Here is a 17,643-nt window from a genome sequence, read left to right as displayed (position 1 = left end):
GAACATGAAACAGCCTCAGGGGGTGCCCCCCTGTTTGGGGTGGGCTGGGACCCACTGGCTCTCAGGGTGCTGCTGCAGGCGGGATCAGGGTTGAGCCCGTGGGGGGGGGGCTATGCCCCCTTTTGAGGCAATCAGTGCTAGGAGGGGGGGGAAGGGCACCCCCACGTTCTGCTCCCCACCTTGTCCCCGTTGCAGGCTTGAGGCTGGAGGGGATCCCTGAAAATTGGCACCACATCTGGCACAGCTCTGGTGCACTCCAGTTGGTCTCTGCACCCTGGGGCTCACTGGTGGGGGCTGGCCCAGCCCCCTCCTCCACCCTGACCCCCAAGTACCCCCCAACCAGCCCCTTGTCTCTCGGCCAGCCCCTGGGGGGGTCTCATCCCCAGCGGAGGGGTTGGGGGTGCATGCAGAAGCCCCACGCTCTGCAGCTAGGTGAGGATGCAGGGGGCCGGGGAGGCACGGGAAGACACCCCCCGCCATGTGTGGGGCAGCCCCATGGTGGGGGTCTCCCAGTGAGCACAGGGGAGACAAGGAGCTCTTTCTCAAGCCCGGAGAAGTCCACGCAAACCCCATTTATTGGGGAGCTGGGAGCCACCTCTGCCAGCGGCAAATCTCTCCCCGTGTCCGTCTGCTCCTCGCAGAGCTCTGAGCGGGACCACCGTCCTCCCACCCTCCCCACCATCATCATCCTCAGCTTCCCCCCGAGTCCTTTCTCACTGCCCCATCATGCAGGCCATTTTGCAGGCGACGGCAGAGATGAGCGCGGCTCCGCGCCCGCTGCCTTCCTCTGACTGGATGAAGGTGATGTCGCAGCCGGGCGTCAGCTGCCGAACCGTGGCATGGAAGCGGTCCTTGAAGCTGCCAGAGGGGAAAAACCCGGGGTCAAGGCTGGGGGGATGCAGGGGGAGGAGGAAGGGGGTGGTGGCGGGAGGAAGGCTCTTGGGAAGCCTCACCTGGGATGGAGCTTGTAGACGGAGCCGTCAACGCCCACGGTAATTTTGAGGGTCTCCTGGCTGCGGCTTTCCCGCATGCGGTTGATGACGCCAGCCAGCCCGGCCGAGCACATCTGGGCAGCACGGGTGGAGACGCTCTCGCAGACCATCCGCACGATGTCACAGTCCGTCCCCGAGGGCAGCAGCTCAAAGGCCGTCAGGATGTTGTAGATCTGCTTGCGGTCATCAGAGTCGCTGGGATGGGGACAGAGGGGCGCATCGGCCAGGGGGACACAGTGGGACACGGGGACCTCGTGCAGGGCAGTTGTAGAGGGCTGGTGTGGGGTGACGGGATAGGGGATCCCAATATGGGGCAGAGCAGGCCGGTGTGGGGTGATGGGTTGGGGGACCCTGATATGGGGCAGTCGGAGCAGGCTGGTGCGGGCTGACAGGACACGGGGACCCCAATACAGGTCAGAGCAGGCTGGTGTGGAGTGATGGGACAGGGCCCCCCCACGTGAGACAACCCTGTATAGGGTGATGGGACACGGGGGCCCCCACGTGGGAACATCTGGTGTGGGGTGGCTGGACAGACACCCCGCTGCACCTGGACCGGTGTGGGGTGACAGGACAGAAGACCCTGATGCGGGGCAGCATAGCAGGCTGGTTTGGGGGTGCCGCCTCCCACCGTGGCCCTGTCAGCTCCGTACCTCTCGATCTGTGACACGAAGCGGGTCTCAAAGGTCCCACGGGTCTTGAGCTTCTCAGAGGCCTCCCCGTTGAAGAGCAGGTTCTCATCCACCAGCTTCAGCAGCACCAGCCGGACGATCTCCCCCATGTACTTCCCCCCAATGATCTTCTCATAGCTGGGGGGGAACACAGGCAAGGGGGCAGCCGTCAGGGCCGGGGCTTGGCGGGGGGCCACGTCCTGCAGCACCCCTTCTTTCCTTCCCCCTCACGTGCCGGACACATCTCTGCGCGTGGGCATGGCGGCCAGGGCAAAGGCCCCCCGCCTCGGGGGTACCTGTGATGAGTTGCTCCAGCCTCAGCTGAGCCCAGCATGGTGCAGGTGGGCAGGGGAAGAAGAAGGGTGGGCAGAGGGGACGCAGCTGGGAATTTGGGAGGGGACACCCAGAGGAACTGGATCTGTCCTATTCCTTACAGTTGCTGACCGGGGTTAAGTGAGGTCTCGTCCACCACGCGGTCGTACTCCAGGAGGAACTCGTCCAGCTCCCCCGAGGCGCCGAAGGCCCCCCACTCCGTGTTGACGCACATCCTCCCCTCGTTGCCCTCCACCAGCTCCACGTTCTGCATCTCCTCCATGTAGCAGGCATTGCAGCCTGTCCCTGCCAGCGGGAACCAGGGATGGGACCGGGTGGTGGCAGGGGGGGACAACGCTGATCCAATACCCATGGCGATGGCTCTGTGGGGCAGCCAGCTCTGTGGCTGCGGAGCTGTGCTCGGAGCTGCACACCCCCCTCCCCATGTGGATGGGGAAGCTCAGCCCTCCTGCTCCCCCCCGGGCCCTCCCCGCAGCCCCGTCCGGCTGCTTGTCCCTGGTGGGTGTCGGGGGTGGCCCCCGCAGGGTCCCAGGGGCTCTGGCAGCCGCACGGTGAGGGCAGCCTGGCCTCCGGAGGAGGTGGTGATAAACAGCCCGGCGCTGGCGGCGCGGTGTTTACCCAGGCTGAGGGGACAGTGTGGAAAGCCCAGATGGCCTCGTGGTTGATCGCACTAAAGAGAGTGTGGGTCTGGGGGGTGGCGGGGGGCTGCTCCCCTGCAGGGGGGGCAAAGGAGCCTGGGGGCTTCAAAACCATCCCCACCTCCCAGGCTCCCCAGCACCAGCCACCTTCAGTGGGTCCCCACCCACACGGTGAGATGCCAGAGCCACCCGAAGCCTGAAGAGAGGATGTCCCCTGCTGGGGGTGACCGCGCCATGGGTGACCAGACCCATTGCAGTGACCACCCCCTTTCTACCCTGAAGGTCCTCCCACCACCATGCCAGGCCCAGGTGATGCCATCTGGCGTCCCAACAACAGGAGACCTCGGCAGGGTGCCAGTGCCACACACCTGTCCTCAGTGTGTGTCCGCAAAAAGGACAAGCCGCTGCTCACAGCAGGGGAGTGTGAGTGGGGCCATAGGAGCAGTCCACCCCCGCCTGCCACGCGTCCCTGTGGGAAGGGGCCGTCTTACCCACAATCATCCCAACCTCGCACCGGTGATCTTCATAGTAGCAGGAGATCATTGTGGCCACTGTGTCGTTCACCATTGCCACCACGTCCATCTCGAAGTCCTGGGGAGGGGAAAAGGACCATCAGGGTCTCACTGGGGGTCCGGGCTGTCCTGCAGCAGGGAAATCTGGGGTGGAGGGTCCCCAAGGGCAAGGACGCATGCATGTGTCACACACACACGTGTGCACACACGTGGAATGACCCTTCCTGGGGACAAGCTGGGCTCCAGCAGTCCTGTTGTGGGGATGGCCGGGGGTACCAGGGCCTCCCCACTGCTGCAGTACCAGCACAGACCGTACGCTCATCTCACCCCTCGCCGTTTGATGGCATCTCTCAGGAGCCCAACCACATTGTTCCCTTCTGCGCCGGAGGCTTTGAAGCCCTTGGTCCAGTTCAGGAGGATGCCCTGGAGTGAGGGTAAGACCGAAATGGGGCTGTAGGTATAGCTGGGTCATGGGGACCCCCGAGTTCTTGTGCTGCCCGGCCACCCCCTCACCTTGTCGATGTCCTCGTGCCGCACAGGGAAGGAGAAGGTGAAGCCCAGGGGCAGCTTTTTGTGCTTCATCTGGTGCTTGTCCAGGAAATCAGAGATACACTCGGAGATGTAGTCAAAGAGCTGGAAGAGAGGAGGGCCAGCCTTTGCCAGGGGCTGTCTCCATCCTCCCACTGCCCATGGCCAGCCACCATCCCCGCCACAGGTCCCCCAAGCGTGGCCACCTCCCCACCACCCCCAACTTCTGCCAGCTGGGATGAGGGATGTACCTGCTGGCTTCCCCACTGAAATGCGGCACGGTGTGCCCCTGCCTGGTGACAGGGACCGTGCGGGAGGGGACGGGATGCCCTGTGTACCCAGCTCACCATCTCAGCCGTCCCTGTCATGGCATCCTCTGGGATAGAGTACATCTGGTGCTTCGTTTTCACCTTCCACTGCCCTTCCTCCCCCTCGCCCACTTTCACCAGCATCACACGGAAATTGGTGCCGCCGAGGTCCAGCGACAGGAAATCTCCAACCTCTGCAAAGCCAGGGAAGGGAGACACAAGATAACCAGCTCAGAGGGGAACTCGGACTCCTGCACCAAGCTCGGTGAGGTGCAGGGAAGAGGTGACATGACAAAGGACCAGGAGCAACACCCGTCCAGCCCAGCAGCGCTGTACCTGAGCCCTCAGGTGTGGAGCGGACATAGGTGGGCAGCATTTTGACAGAGGCTTCCTCATGTGTCTCCAGCTTTAGCCCTCGGTCCATCTCTTTTTGCATCCGGTACATCACCTTCTTCAGGTCCTCCTCCTTCAGCCGGAACTCTGACAGGATCCGCTCCACCTGCAGTGGGACAGACGGCATCAGCTGGGGATGGGGGACATGGGACACAGGTGGTCTGAAACACACTAAGTAGTCCAAATTTTCCTTCCTCTGGCCCTGGTTTTCCCCATCAGCACACAGGCATCCCAAAACACCTTATCCCATCTCTCTGCTATCCTGCTTCAACCTAACTGACACACTGGTGAATTCACAGGACCAGCATGAGCCACTGCTGTCCCCAAATCCTCTCTTGGCGCTGCCTGTGAGCCACCCGTGGTTGGCACAGGGGCCCCTATGCCATCGCCTTCAGCTAGTTGATTTGCCATGAGCTCAGGTGTCGAAGGCAGTGCCATTCCAGCAGGGCTTGGACTGGTGACCTGGGACATCCCATCCCACTGGATCCCAGCGTCTTTTCCAGCAAGGAGCACTTCCAGCAATGCCATTCAGGATCTTAGTGGCTCCTACCACGGGTGTGGGACACCTCTGGGTTTGCGATGAGGATGCTGGTGTCCTTCTCAGCCCCCCGGGAGCCGGGAGCATCCCCCTCCCTGTATCCCCCTGGGAACCACGGGCCCCTTTTTCCACCCATCAAACTCAGTGTGAACAGGGGGCTGAGGGCGGGCGGGTGGGCGGGCAGGACCACAGGCGGGATATAAAGAGTATTATCAGGAAATGCTCCCTGGCCTTGCTGCCAGGGAGAACCACAGGGCCCACTTGAGGAAAGCGCCTGGCAGGCAGGACCTGTATTTACCCTTCATGTAGCAACCCCAGGCTCCGCAGCCAGCGCAGCCTCCATTAGCCACGGCACGTAATTGGGGGCAGGCAGCCCCGGGCTGTCAGATGGAGCTGGGGGAGCGAGCGCTCGCTGCTCGGCCAGATGCAGCCGGCGGCATTAGAGGGCTCATTAGTCACCGGGTTCCGGGCAAGCTTAAAATGCTCCCGCTTGCACTTTCACCAGCAGACGGATGTTTTCCTCAAGGCTGCTGCTGTTTCCCGATGTGTTTCAGGGTGGGGGGCTCTGTAAAAGGCTTTGGGATGTGGTAAAGTGTGCATCAGGAGAGCACCCACCACCTCCATTTAGCCAAACCCTGACCCTTGCTGCTCACCCTGACCCCCCCAGTGCATCCTGACACATCACCCAGCCCCGAATGCCATCCCTCAGCCTCCAGGCTGCTGAGCAGGGGCTCATCCCAAATATCTCCTCACCCTGAAAGCTCCTGCCCCGCAGAGCCCTCGCCACAGCCAGGCGGGACCCCGGCACCTCAGCACCCCTTCAGCCATCCTCCCTGGTCCATCCTGGCTCTGAAGACCAGCGGCTCCATTAATCCTGAACCCCCAAGGTGCCGTGAGACAAGATGCTAAGAGACATGGCTGCACCATGGAGGACACTGCCGTGCCAGGGGACGCCGCTGGCCGCCCCCAAAAGGGGCTGGGGCAGCCCAAGGCAGCACCGTGGTGAGCTTCACCTCAATCCGGAAGGCGCTGAGCCCAGGATGGGTGGTAAAATCCTGCCAGGGGATTTGACCATCTTGCCTGCGTCGGCAGCTGAAGGTATTCAGTGCAAAGCCACCCTGTGGCACCACTCGGCATGTGAATGCCAAATTTGCCACAGCCAGAGGATCCCTGTCCCCAGGGCTGGCACCCGAAGGTGGCACCCAAGGGTCGCAGTTTTATTTCTCCAATGTTTTTTTTCCATCTCAGGTGCCATGTGCCCCTACTCATCCCTTCTCTTGCCTCCAAAACAATGGGTTTGGCTCTTCCATGGCGGGATTTGGCTCTTCCAATGCAACCAAAACTGGCTCTCGGCTTTCCAAGGAAACTGTTTGCTCTGATCCATCCCACAAAGGGGACAAAGCTGGAATCCACACGGCTGAAGGCTGCAGTGGCTGTGATGCCCGACTCTGCCAGCCATGCACTCCTGCCCCTGGCACATGCCATGTCCCCTCGGTGTCCCCTTGGATGTCCCAGTTGGCAGCAGGGAAGCATCTCACTGTCCTTGCCCATGGCCCCATGAGCTCAATCCACCCGGGAGAGGAGATGGGAGCAGCTTTCCTCAGCTGGTGTTTGGCCAGGGATGAGCCAGGTGCCATCCTACTGCGTGCCTCGGTGACAACGGTGACGACCAGCCGAAGGAGGTGACAGGCCCCACCTCACCCCAGGGGCAGCAGCCGCTTGGCTGGCAGCATGATGACAAGGGCGATGCCCAGATGGTGGGAGCATCCCAGCCAGGCATTGCGGTCCCACAAATGCTCCCAGCTCCATCCCAAGTCCTCAGTCGTGTTGGTGACGGGGGACAGCCCATGCCGTGCCGAGACCCAGCACACCGAAATGCAGAGCCCTGGTTCACGGCGCTGGGCCCCCTCCCTGGACTGTGCTGGGGGGTTAGCCTCAGGGACGGGGACCCCTCTGGCACACCAGGGCTGACCCCAGGCCACCTGGCTTTGCCCCTGGAGCCAGCGTGCCCCCAGTCAGCCATCCTCTCTACCCGGCTGCTTCCATCCTCTGCCTGGCCACAGATGCCCACAGCACTCGGCTGCTCGCTGCTGGAAGCCCAGGGAGGATCCGCGCCACTCCCCACACCCACTGGGTGCCCCTCACCCTGTCTCCCCACCAGCCCCCCCCAGATCACCCCAGCAGCAGCCTCACCTTCTCCTTCCTGCCGCTCTCCATCCTGGCTCGGTGATCCAGCATGGGGGCAGCTGTCGGGGTGGGGTGGGCTGCGTGCCGAGCCGTCCCCCCCCCAAACGCCCGGGCACCCCGCTGCGGTGCCTGGCCTGGGGACCAAGCCCCCTTCCCCGTCCCGGCAGTCGTCTGGCCGGTGCTGGGCTGCTCCGTCCCTCGCTCTGCCGGAGGATGCTCCACTTTCGCTGCTTTATCTCATCCGACGCCCGGTGGCGGCCGCCTCCTCTCCAGCACCTGCTGAGGGGGGGGGATCCTGCCCCCCCCCGGCCTCTGGACCCTCAAGCAGAGGGGCAGGGAGTGCAGCCTCGTGCCCTGGTGGGCTCAGCCCTGTCGCCCCGCATCCTTCGCACCGGGGGGACACACGGGTCGAGCTCTTCCCACTTGCTTCCTTCCACCGGTAAATGTGCTTGCTGGCGCGCGGGACGGTTTTCAGCGTGGTGAGGGGTCACGAGCCCACCCCAGTGGGTTTCTACAGCTAGCGGGGAAGTCCTGGCGTGGTGGCGAGGCTTGGCCGGGACCCCTCCCTGCTGGGGGCCACTGGCCCCGTCATGCGAAGCACCACGCCCCGGGCCACCCGTGTCCCCGCTCCAGTTGTCATATCAACAGCTCGATGTCCTGGCGTCGGTGGCAAGCACTCCACCCGACGGCTTAGCAACCCGGCACGCTCCCATGGAGACCGTGCCAGGCCCCAGCGGCCGCAGCTCGATGACAAAGGTTACGGCCACCCAGCGAGGGGCGAGGGTGACTGGGAAGTGCTCCATACCCCCAGGATGGGAAAAGCGCTGGCGATGCCGGGATTGATGCCAGGCATCGTGGCAGACTGCGGACAGCCGCCGGTTTAGGGGGGACGGGGACATGGCGGTTCCCCCTTCATCCCTGGATCGGTGGCATCTCGGCCAAGCACTGGGGGGCACCTGGGGGAACGCCAGCTTATGGGGGTCCTGGTGGGCAAGAGGACACTCCCAGCCACGGGTGGACCCCAAAACCTGCACATGGCAGCACCCCCTTGGCACGGAGTGGGGAGGGGGGAGGCGGGCTCCCCGGGGAGCACGGATGGGTGCTGGGGGGCCAGCAGCCCCACAGGGAAGCCAGGGGGCTCTGGGGAGGGCGGAGCGTTTGGGGCTGTCACGGCAGGGCCTGGCGGGGGGGACAGGGTCACCCCACAGCGCCTCATCCCCACCCTGCTCCCAGCCCTGTGTTGGGGGGGGCAGCTGCAGAGGCTCTGGTAACATGTGCCCACCCTGTGAGGGGAGCAGGCCCTATAGTGGGGTCCTCAGCCCACAGAGGGGCCCAAACCTCCTGGGGGATGCACCCCCACCTCACCAGCCAGCCCCCACACTGTGGAGGACAGTACAGCCCCACGGACGGGTCCCCAGCCCCCCCAGGGGTCCCTGCACCGTGGGGAGAGGCCCCCCCAAGCGGGGCCCACTCTGGGGCAGGAGAGAGGCCCACCCCCCGCGCAGGCCCCATGCCACGGGGAGAGGCCGCGCCACTGACAGACCCCGGCCCCACGGAGGCGCCCCGCCCGGCGATGGGGCCCCCAGGCCCCGGCCCCTTCGCACCCCCGCGCAAAGGACGCCGGGATAGAGCGCCCTCTGCTGGAGGCCCTGAGGAAGAAGCCCCACCCCATGACGCCAGGACAGCCCTGACTGGCCGCCCAGCTAGAAGGCGGGCCGCGAGCGGAGGTGGGCGGGGCTGGGGAAGACAGGCGCTTATTGGTCAAGAGGTTGAGGGGGCGGAGCGGAGTCAGAGCGTGCGCAGAGTGGGTGAGGCCCCGTGGCAGTTGCCTGGGGCTGGTGTCACTTCCGGGTGCCGCGCTTCTGTTTCCGGGTGGCGCTCAGTCCCCGCCCCCCTCGTTAGCCGTCGCCTTCTCCCAGCTGCTTCCGGAACCGCCGGTACTGCGGGCCGGGCCGGGGGGAGACCGGGGTGTGGGCCTGGCTCGTACTGGGTGGGGAGTGGCTCGTGCTGGGCCCGGGGGCTGGGCCGGGGGCTGGGCCCGCTGGGTCATACTGGGGGCCGGGCCCGCCGGGGGCCTGGGCTGGGTTATGTTGGAGGGGTGGGGACTGGGTTAGTTGGGTTATACTGGGGAGAACTGGGTTATACAGGGCAGGACTGGGCTATTTGAGGTCACACCAGAGTGGGGGGTCATTGCCAGGGTGTCCCGGCTGAAGGGGCCAGGGCTGGTGGCCAGGCGAGCCTGGGGGAGGCGTGGGACGGGGTGACAGGGCAGGCCCTGGGGGTGTCAGCAGGCAGGCGGGTGGGTGCAGGTTGCCTCGGACCGGCATTTAAAGGGACTGGGTGATGCAGAGAACCCTCAGCCACAGGGGCAGGAGGAGGGTCCTGGTGAGGCCCGGGAGAAAGGCCCAGCTGCTCGGGAAGGGTCTTACCAGCTGCTTGGTTTCCAAGCCTGGCGGCAGCCTGACCCCTTTCTCATCCCCCGGGTTTCCTTCCTCTCCTCAGGGAAGCGGGAGACTCCAAGATGAGGCTCTACAGCCTAAGTGTCCTTTACAAAGGCGACCCCAAAGTGCATTTACTGAAAGCTGCCTATGACGTGTCCACTTTCAACTTCTTCCAGAGGTCCAGGTGGGTGCCTGGAGTGACAGAACCTCCCGGGGGGATCTGGGGGCAGGAAACTCGCCTGTGCCCTGTGAGGCTGGCACGTGGCTCGGGCAGGACCTTGGGGAGAGGGAGTAAAAGGTTTTGGTGGGTTTTCTTCCCCGTTCTGCTCCTGTGTCACCAGGGATGCAGTGACAGCTCTTCACTGACTTTTCCTAAGGGATAAACCCACCAGAGATGCTCTCCTGGGGAGATGTGACCCTGCACATATGATTCAGTGCTGCAGAATCCACTTTGAGCAACCTTGCAGCCTCTGGAACAGGGTGAAACCTCGTTTCCCCTAAGAGCCACCCAGGACCAGCAGCTGGAGGTCAGGTTTGACTCGGTAAATCATCCACTGTAGCCAAGTGATAAAATCTGGGTGCAAGGAAACACCCTGAGTGCTCAAGTCAGCCGTTCTCCCTCGCAGTGAGTGCCGAAGCCGGGTAGTCACGGCAGCTCCTGGGGTGTGAGGCGAGTGGGAGGCTTGTCTTTGTGTCAGACTTACAAGGCTCTCCTGACACCTCCGGTATCTTTTCATTTAGGTGCTTGGTCTAATCTTAAACTTTTCCCAGCCCACAAACCTCTGCTTGGGTTATTCTGACTGCTTTGGGTGAGCCGGTTTAGCCCAGAACGCTGATCTGAGCTCCCGGGTGTCCTGCTGCCTGCTCCGTGCACACAGCCAGATCACGGAGCGCTCTCAGCAGCTGCCCTTGAGCTGGCAGCTGAGGTGAGCTCCCAAAAAGCCTCTCAAAGTTTTAAAATAAAGCAGGCGCATGTTGTGAAACAAGTCGTTTCCCAGCCCCTGACTCCAGACGATAAAGGCCTTAGGAAATACTCACCTATGGGACTTCATGCCCCATCCCTGCCAAGATCTTATGGAGCCTTGAGCACATTTGGTTCTGCAATCCCAGTGGTAAAGGGAACATGCTGAAGTAAGATTGTCTTAAAAAATACTTTCTTAGCTAAATGTGCAAGAGGGATAAAGGAGCTGTGCCAGCGCTGCCAACACATGTGCTCCAAGATGGGTTGCAGCGGGTGAAGTAATCTTTTGAAAACCCAAACGACTTCATAGTCACAGTTCTTTGTTTTCCAAATCCTGAGAAGGTTCCCTGTGTGGTTTTGCTGTCAGGTACAGCTGAAAGAGCTGCTTCCCTGACAGAGGGCTGTTTCTTTGCTTAAAACGTTCTTGGTTTGTTGGGAGCAGCGATGATGTTGGGGGTGGGGGGGTGGGGCTGTCTGTGCTTGTTATTCTCCAGTGGTTAATCCTTGTCCTGGGCTGGTTCCTGGGTCATGCTCGGAGGGGCTCTTTGTTCACCTCGGTACCTGTGTGAGCGCAGCCTAGGTGTGATGTATGAGGTGTGACTAACTTAAGTTTGGGTTAAAAATCCTGCATGCGCATTTTTTGAGGCTGTGGAGTTACCAGGGAGTTCGTTTGGATCTGGGATAAATAGAGTTGTCGTTCCTGGGGGCTGTGAGAACCTGCTGGGTAGATGGATGGGGCTGGCCTGGCCATGCCAGTGCGCGGTGTCTGCTGTCAAACATCTGCCACATAATGTGGGAGAGTCAGGACCACAGTGTGAGGGAATGAAGTCTTCGGTGGCTGATTCCTCCAGGAATACTGTGAAGAATTGTGACAGTGGGGGCTGTGGCTGCCAGCAGGTCTCCCACACCAGGAGGAACGTGTCGGTCCTCTTGTTTCTGCTGAAGTTGGATTAAGAAATCTTTGGGCCGGTCTTTTCTCTGCAGTGCCTGGAAACCCGACAGTTCGGAGTTTCAGTGGAGCTGGTGTCTGATTGCATGGTGTCCAGGCTGGGAGAAATGCAAAACCCCCTAAGGAGTATGTAAACCGTGAGAAGAAAATCCCCGTTCTGGAGTTGGTTCCGGTGGTGGAAGGCAGTGAGGAAATTGCGGCCTTTGCTGTGCTGGTGTCTGCTTTTGTTAAGGTTTCCTCGGCGCCACATCATATGAAGCTCCTGAGCGGGAGCTGTTGGTGCAGGGGGTGTTTGAGCAAATTGTAATCTGAGCTCTGACAGGTTTCCCTTCCTGGGACTTCCCAGCTGAAGTGGGGAATTTGTCACCTCATGTTTGTTAATCCCGGTGTGCCCAGGACCGGGTGTGTTTGGAACAGATTTATTTTGCACGTGCTCATGATTTTTGGCCTCTGTTTTTACTGTGGGATGAAGAGGAGGGTTTATGCGAGAAGCCTGTTTGGCAGGACTTGAGTCTGGGCTCAGGAATGTTTTCCAGCCTTAGAGCAAGTTTGGCTTAAGGATGTTCCTTAATTTTGGCTCAAAGTGGTAGGTAGCTGAGGTGTGTCTGCAGGTCGAACAGCTTTCCTGGGATGCCGGCACCTTGCGTGGGATTCGGGTAAGGGCCCCAGGGGCCCCAAGGAAAAAGACTCCCACAGGAGAAGGGGCCGGAGCACCCCTGCAGCCCCTCACTGCGTTAGAGCGGGGCGCAGCCACTCATCAGGCACTAGACAGGCAGATCTGTGGGTCAGTGGTGGTTTATGTCCTGCTAAATCACCAAAAAGCAAGTTGTGTCCAGGGCTGCGAGTCTCTCGCCGTGGATGGGGAACACGGGCGCTCCCCAGGACGTAGCAAAGCTGGAGTTGTTGGGTGGTGGCTGCAGCTCTGTGTGTGTGCAGGGTCTGGCTTCTTCCTCGAGGAAAACCCACAGCTCAGCCATGTCACTGTGACCCAAATGTGGCAGTGGAGTCGTGGGGAAGGGTTTCAGTTCACCCAAAACACTGGTGACCTGCGGGACAGACTATCATCCCCATGGCTGCTGCGCCAGCACCCCTGTAGCCCCCTGGAGCACGTGCAGCTCCCACAGACCTGGGACCCCTCGCAGACTCGAGTGCCAACGCTTTGTATTTGCAGCGTGCAGGAATTCATGACCTTCACGAGCCAGCTGATTGTGGAGCGCTCGGAGCTGGGCAGCAGAGCCTCCGTCAAGGAGCAAGGTAAGAGGATAACCCAGGGTCAGCACATGCAGCTGCACGTGCTTTGTTGCTTGTCTGTTTATGATAAAAAAATGAGACCTCAAAGTGAGGTTGTTGAGCTGGGCGAGAAGCCAGCCCGCCCCGCAAGAGAGGTTGCAGGAGGACCGGGGACATGCCTGGCAGCCAGCTGCTGCCTTCAAGTTTCGTTACTCCTCCGGCCGCCCTTGGAACGCTCAGAGCTGTCAGGCTGCGCACCCTCTGCTCGCTGCGTTTGTCTTGTCCCACACAGCGGCAATGCCCCGAGGGGCAGCTGTGCTGGCACAGCCTCCTGTCCCTTGAGCCCTGCCGTGCAAGCCTGGGCTCCGTACCCTGATCTCTGGCTGCACCTCCAGCCTCCCCACCCTGCTCCACGGCTCCACGTGCCTCCCAAACCCTGGGATGCGCAGGGTGCGGCCTGGAGTTGGCCACTGCAGCCTCTTTAATAACACTCCAGCCTTGTGACTGGTCGTTATTTATTAAAATCAGGCCGAGCGCTTCCCCTGCTGGTTTGTGTTTAACTCTGGCACTACCTGCTGCCCTGGAATGTTCGTGTCATGTCCTGTACCACGTGGCTAGGCTGCGGTAACCTGCTGAAGCACAACTCGGGGCTGATTTTGATTCTCCCTTGAGCCCTTCCCACTCTCCTAATGAAATCATGTGAAATGCGGTCACTGAATTAAAACTTCCAGGGCAATGTGGAAGAGCTGCAGGGGCTGGGCAGGAGGTGGCGGGTGCTGGGGGAGGCTCTGGACCTTCATGCTGCCTCTCTGACTTGAATTCTCTGCCCAGAGTACCTCTGCCACGTGTATGTCCGGAATGACGGGCTGGCTGGAGTGGTGATTGCAGATAATGAATATCCGCAGCGAGTTTGCTTCACCTTGCTGGACAAGGTGAGCGCGCGGGCTGGGAGTGGCTCCAGGGGCAACAGGCTGTGCACTGGGGCTGCTCTGGGGACCTCTCTGATCTCCTGCGCATGCTGTGACGAGGAAATGACCCTCCCGCTCGTTAGCTGGGGGACATGGGAGATGAGCTGAGCGGGGTCTGGCTGGCCCAAAGACTTCTGAGCCATGCAGTGCCTTGGCTTTGCATGCCAGGGCTTAGTCCCAGCTCCACTCTGCTGCCGGCCCAGGACAAACACTCCGTCGTCCTTGGCTAGCTTGGGTTGTATGAGGGAAAGCTGGTTGCAGCCACGCTCCCGGCATTGCTGAAAACTGGTGATTATGTGTCTGGCAGGGTGCAGGGTTTTGGGGACAGTCAGGGACAGCCACCCCTACCTGGTGTCAGCACCACTCTGTCAGTCGCTTGTCCGAGAGGTTGGTTTCTGTTTCTTACCTTGGCTTGTTCAAAAGGGAACAAAGAAGAGGAAAGAAATCTCCTTTTAGGAGGAGATTCTGGTCACTGTGAGCCCACAGGCATAACTGCTGGGCAGTAACTGCCCACTTCCTTATGTCGCAGGTGCTGGATGAATTCTCCAGGCAGGTCAGCAAAATAGACTGGCCTTCAGGGTCCCCAGCAACAATCAGCTACGCGGCCTTGGATGGGTACCTCAGTAAATACCAGGTACAGCCTCCCGGGACCACCACAGGGTGGTGGGGAAGAGGGGTCCTGTGCAGAGGCTGGGGAATATGAGGTCTGGAGGTGGAAGCACGGGTAGTGCCTGTGCCACGGGGCCATGGCCCAGGGGATGCCGACGTGCCCGTGGTGGCAGTGCCAACACTGTTGTTTCTCTCCAAGAACCCCCGTGATGCCGACCCGATGACCAGAGTGCAGGCGGAGCTGGATGAGACCAAAATCATCCTGGTGAGAAGGACACTGGGCCCATGGCCAGGGCGCTCCAGCTGCCATGTCTGTGCAGGGGCGCCCGTTCGGGGGGCTGGGGTGTAGGGCGGCCTTCCAGGCGACGGGGCTGTCCTGCCTTCTCCATTCCCTGGAGACATTCCTGGTGCTTTGGGAGCTTCCTCTGACCTTCCTGTCCCTCTGGGCTGGTCCAGCACCTCCACCTTCTGCTTGGGGCTGGGGAGGGAGCAAGGAGGTGCCAGTGCTGTGAGTCAGCATTTGTTTTTTTCGGCAGCACAACACCATGGAGTCGCTGCTGGAGCGAGGGGAGAAGCTAGATGACTTGGTTTCCAAATCAGAGGTGCTTGGTGCACAGTCCAAAGCCTTCTACAAAACTGTGAGTGCAGGTTTTCATCCCCGGGGAGGGTCACCCTCCTCCCTCAGGAGCCAGGGATGGCCTGGGGCTGGGCAGAATAAATCCCCGGGCCAGGGGACCTGGGTGGCAGGCAAGGATCGCCGGCTGCTGGTGCAGCTGCTTTGACCCAGGGGAGCTTGGTTGCCCGAACTCCAGCTGCAGAGCTCCTCAGCTCCTCGATCTTGCCCTGCAGCTGGTGGCGGGTGATGCCCATCCCAGCTGCGGTGGTTGCTGGTGTGGGCTCTGGCTGAGGTGATGGCTGAGGGGGTCAGGTCTGTGCCATGAGCCTTCAGCGCCGGGGCACAGGGTGTTTGCTTTTGTGGTGAGCCGTGAGGGCTGGGACTGTGCTGGCTTCCTCTAGTGGGAGGAGGGCTGTGTGGGCCCCCCGTGGCCCTCGGAGAGCTGCAGTGAGTGCCACTGCTGGTTTTCCTTTTCTTCCCAGGCCCGAAAGCAGAATTCCTGCTGTGAAATCATGTGACGCGGACCCTGGGGTCTCCTGCTCCGGACCACCAGGCCTTCGCTCCCCTTCGGACCTCAGCCAGGACAGAAAGCAGAAGCCCAGGGCAGGTTCCCAGGCCTGGGTTGTGCCGTGGGGGGCAGGGCTGGGCCTCCTCGGCTCTGCAGGCTTATGTGACTGTTTCATCTGGAGGGGATGCCGAGCCTGGCATTGGGCCGGCACCCCACGGGGCGGGGGGGGGAGCACCGGAGACCCGCTGCCCTTGCTTTTCCCGAGGGTGGCTTGGACCATGGGGCGCCCAGCCACGCGCACTCCCCTGCCCTTACACCTGTAACACTAGCCAGTGCCTCGGCATCCTGGCACTACTGGCCTGGGGGAGGCAGGGAGAGAGGAACCGGGGCTCCCGCCGCCATGCCTGGGGCTGCCTGGGGAGCCGGGGTGGGTCTTCTATGTATTTGTGTCCTAAGAGTGAGCCCGGGGGGTGGGAGAGGGGGAGTGGGAAGGGAAGAAGAGGCACTTTCCTCTGGTGGGGGATGCTCGCTGCTGGATTATCACCCATTGCCTCCCTGGGCAGCTTTTCCCAATGGCGGTGAGCTGGAAGCTGTGCCCCCAGCGCCTGCTCGCTGGCCTCCATCCCCAGGGAAGGAGCAGGGCTGAGCGGGTGACAGGGAGGGGGCTGCCCCAGGGCCCTTTTTCTGGCTGCGGTGGAGGTGTGGGAAGGAGCCGAGTGGGGACAGGGCAGGCCTGGGCAGCCTGTGGCCCCCCTGCCTGGCTCCGTGGGTTGGGGGGTCTGTCCCCCATTGCCCTGGCCGGGGACTTGTCTGAGCCCCACCGTTCACCAGCTGCTGAGGGGAGGGGGAAGCTGGGGCAAGCGCAGAAACCAGCCCCAGTGCTCGGGCTGCTGTGCTGGCAGGAGGGGAGCAGGGCCGAGGGGCAGCCGGGGGGGCTCACCTGCCTTCCCTGTGGCTCAGAGACCCCCTCCCCTGCTCCCATCAGCCTGGGGGGGCTCGCTGGGTGCCCAGCAGCCCTCGCTGCCTCCTCTTCCTCCTCCTTTGGAAGGGAAAAAGCTTTTGCTTGAGATTGTATCGTGGTCGGTGTTGCCTATTGTTTCTGTGCTGCTGGCCACACTGGCCGGTGGGGATAAAGTTGTCTTTGGCAGTTGTCGGCCGGCTCCGACTCTTTCTGCAGCTTCCCTGGGTGGGAATCGGGCCGGGCAGGGCTGGAGGGGCATCCCCATGGGCCCCGGGGGCAAACCAGCATGTAGGGACTTACTCAGCCTTCTCCCTCCAGCTACTTTTTTTGGTCAGTTGTTTTTCCTCATAATTTATTTGCAGTTTTCCCGAGACAAAAACAAAATCAGAGTCATCTTATACACTTACAAGGCTCAGAAAGAAAAGACAAAGGGATTGGGGGGACAGGGATGTGCCGGGGGGGGGGGGGGGGGGGGGGGGGGGCGGGGACGACACACGGAAAAAGAATGAGAGAAAAGGGGAGAAGAGAAAAATTTGGCAACGATCCACCAGCATTCATGGGACAGTAACAGCTCAGCTCAGCTCCTCGACATACAGCATTAGCGCCCGAGGTTTGCTTCCGCGCAAAGGGCATGCAGAAAAAAATAATAATAATTAAAAAAAGAAATAGATATCCCCCAGCCCTCCCCCCCCCCCCCCCCCCCCCCCCCCCGCCCCAGCCCAAACCAGCCCCCAGCAACACACGGTGCCTCCGGACGCAGAGGTGGAGGAAGGGGAAGCCCCAGGGAAAACGCGTGGCCGAGCTGGAGAGTGCCCAGAGTGGGTGATGCCTCCCCCGGGGAAGAAGAACTGGGGGGAGATGGGGTCCCCCTGAGCACTGGCTGGGGGGAAGGGAGGCAGGAGGGTAGTAAACACCCTCGGCCGGAGCTGGGAGCGCTGCCCGGTGCCCCTGTGCAGTGGGGGGAGCAGCGGGGGACGCCCAGCACCCGGCGGAGCAGCCTGTGCCCCCTAAGAGACCCGTTCTCTTAGTCTAAAGTGCTTTCGATGCTGCGTCAGTGCTGGCTGGATTGCCCCCATCCCCCCGCCCCATCCCCGCTGCCTGGACCGCAGCCCCCCGGCCACGGCCCAGCCCCATCACATGGCACCCACATCCCCCCAACCCTGTCACCTCTGCCAAAACCTGCCAGCACCTGGAGCCAGGACCCAGCCACCTGCCTGCCCGGGGAGGGGGAAACAGGGTGCTGGGTGCCCGGTCTTTGTCACCAGGCTGGGGACACAGGGATGCCTGCCGGGGGACCCTCCCA

At 61.9% G+C, this 17,643-nt stretch overlaps 2 protein-coding genes across 4 annotated transcripts; one reads left to right on the top strand and one right to left on the bottom strand.

The window, feature by feature from the left end:
- Positions 1-703: 703 nt before the first annotated feature.
- Positions 704-7,658, bottom strand: GCK (glucokinase). Of its 2 annotated transcripts, XM_040618214.1 has the most exons (10): positions 7,104-7,658; positions 4,316-4,478; positions 4,019-4,173; positions 3,657-3,776; positions 3,471-3,566; positions 3,123-3,222; positions 2,095-2,278; positions 1,643-1,798; positions 954-1,187; positions 704-858 (listed from the first exon to the last, which is right to left on the bottom strand). In XM_040618214.1, the coding sequence occupies exons 1-10, from the start codon at positions 7,146-7,148 to the stop codon at positions 714-716; spliced, it is 1,398 nt and encodes a 465-aa protein (XP_040474148.1). In that variant the 5' UTR covers positions 7,149-7,658; the 3' UTR covers positions 704-713. The 2 variants fall into 2 exon arrangements, with proteins under 2 accessions (XP_040474148.1, XP_040474149.1); XM_040618215.1 differs by lacking the exons at positions 3,123-3,222; positions 3,471-3,566; positions 3,657-3,776; ... (1 more) ...; positions 4,316-4,478; positions 7,104-7,658 and having other exon boundaries at positions 2,105-2,196.
- A 1,268-nt stretch (positions 7,659-8,926) lies between these two features.
- On the top strand, positions 8,927-16,530 carry YKT6 (YKT6 v-SNARE homolog). Of its 2 annotated transcripts, none has more exons than XM_040618153.1 (8): positions 8,927-9,034; positions 9,600-9,722; positions 12,620-12,702; positions 13,510-13,610; positions 14,176-14,280; positions 14,455-14,520; positions 14,792-14,893; positions 15,354-16,530. In XM_040618153.1, the coding sequence occupies exons 2-8, from the start codon at positions 9,619-9,621 to the stop codon at positions 15,387-15,389; spliced, it is 597 nt and encodes a 198-aa protein (XP_040474087.1). In that variant the 5' UTR covers positions 8,927-9,034; positions 9,600-9,618; the 3' UTR covers positions 15,390-16,530. The 2 variants fall into 2 exon arrangements, with proteins under 2 accessions (XP_040474087.1, XP_040474088.1); XM_040618154.1 differs by lacking the exon at positions 8,927-9,034 and adding an exon at positions 9,056-9,087.
- The last annotated feature ends 1,113 nt before the right edge of the window (positions 16,531-17,643 follow it).

The sequence above is a fragment of the Falco naumanni genome, chromosome 19 (genome assembly GCF_017639655.2).
Source record: "Falco naumanni isolate bFalNau1 chromosome 19, bFalNau1.pat, whole genome shotgun sequence".
Taxonomy (NCBI): Eukaryota; Metazoa; Chordata; class Aves; order Falconiformes; family Falconidae; genus Falco; species Falco naumanni.
This window is presented reverse-complemented; position numbering and strand designations above follow the sequence as displayed.

What these genes read in the sequence shown, in the direction of transcription:
- GCK (XM_040618214.1), bottom strand. Translation starts at nt 7,148, where the DNA reads ATGCTGGATCACCGAGCCAGGATGGAGAGCGGCAGGAAGGAGAAG. An exon ending in AGAGCGGCAGGAAGGAGAAG is followed by an intron (nt 4,479 to 7,103) that starts GTGAGGCTGCTG and finishes GTCCCACTGCAG; the next exon opens with GTGGAGCGGATCCTGTCAGA. An exon ending in GTCTACAAGCTCCATCCCAG is followed by an intron (nt 859 to 953) that starts GTGAGGCTTCCC and finishes CCCCTCTGGCAG; the next exon opens with CTTCAAGGACCGCTTCCATG.
- YKT6 (XM_040618153.1), top strand. Translation starts at nt 9,619, where the DNA reads ATGAGGCTCTACAGCCTAAGTGTCCTTTACAAAGGCGACCCCAAAGTG. An exon ending in AACTTCTTCCAGAGGTCCAG is followed by an intron (nt 9,723 to 12,619) that starts GTGGGTGCCTGG and finishes TTGTATTTGCAG; the next exon opens with CGTGCAGGAATTCATGACCT. An exon ending in GCTTCACCTTGCTGGACAAG is followed by an intron (nt 13,611 to 14,175) that starts GTGAGCGCGCGG and finishes CTTATGTCGCAG; the next exon opens with GTGCTGGATGAATTCTCCAG.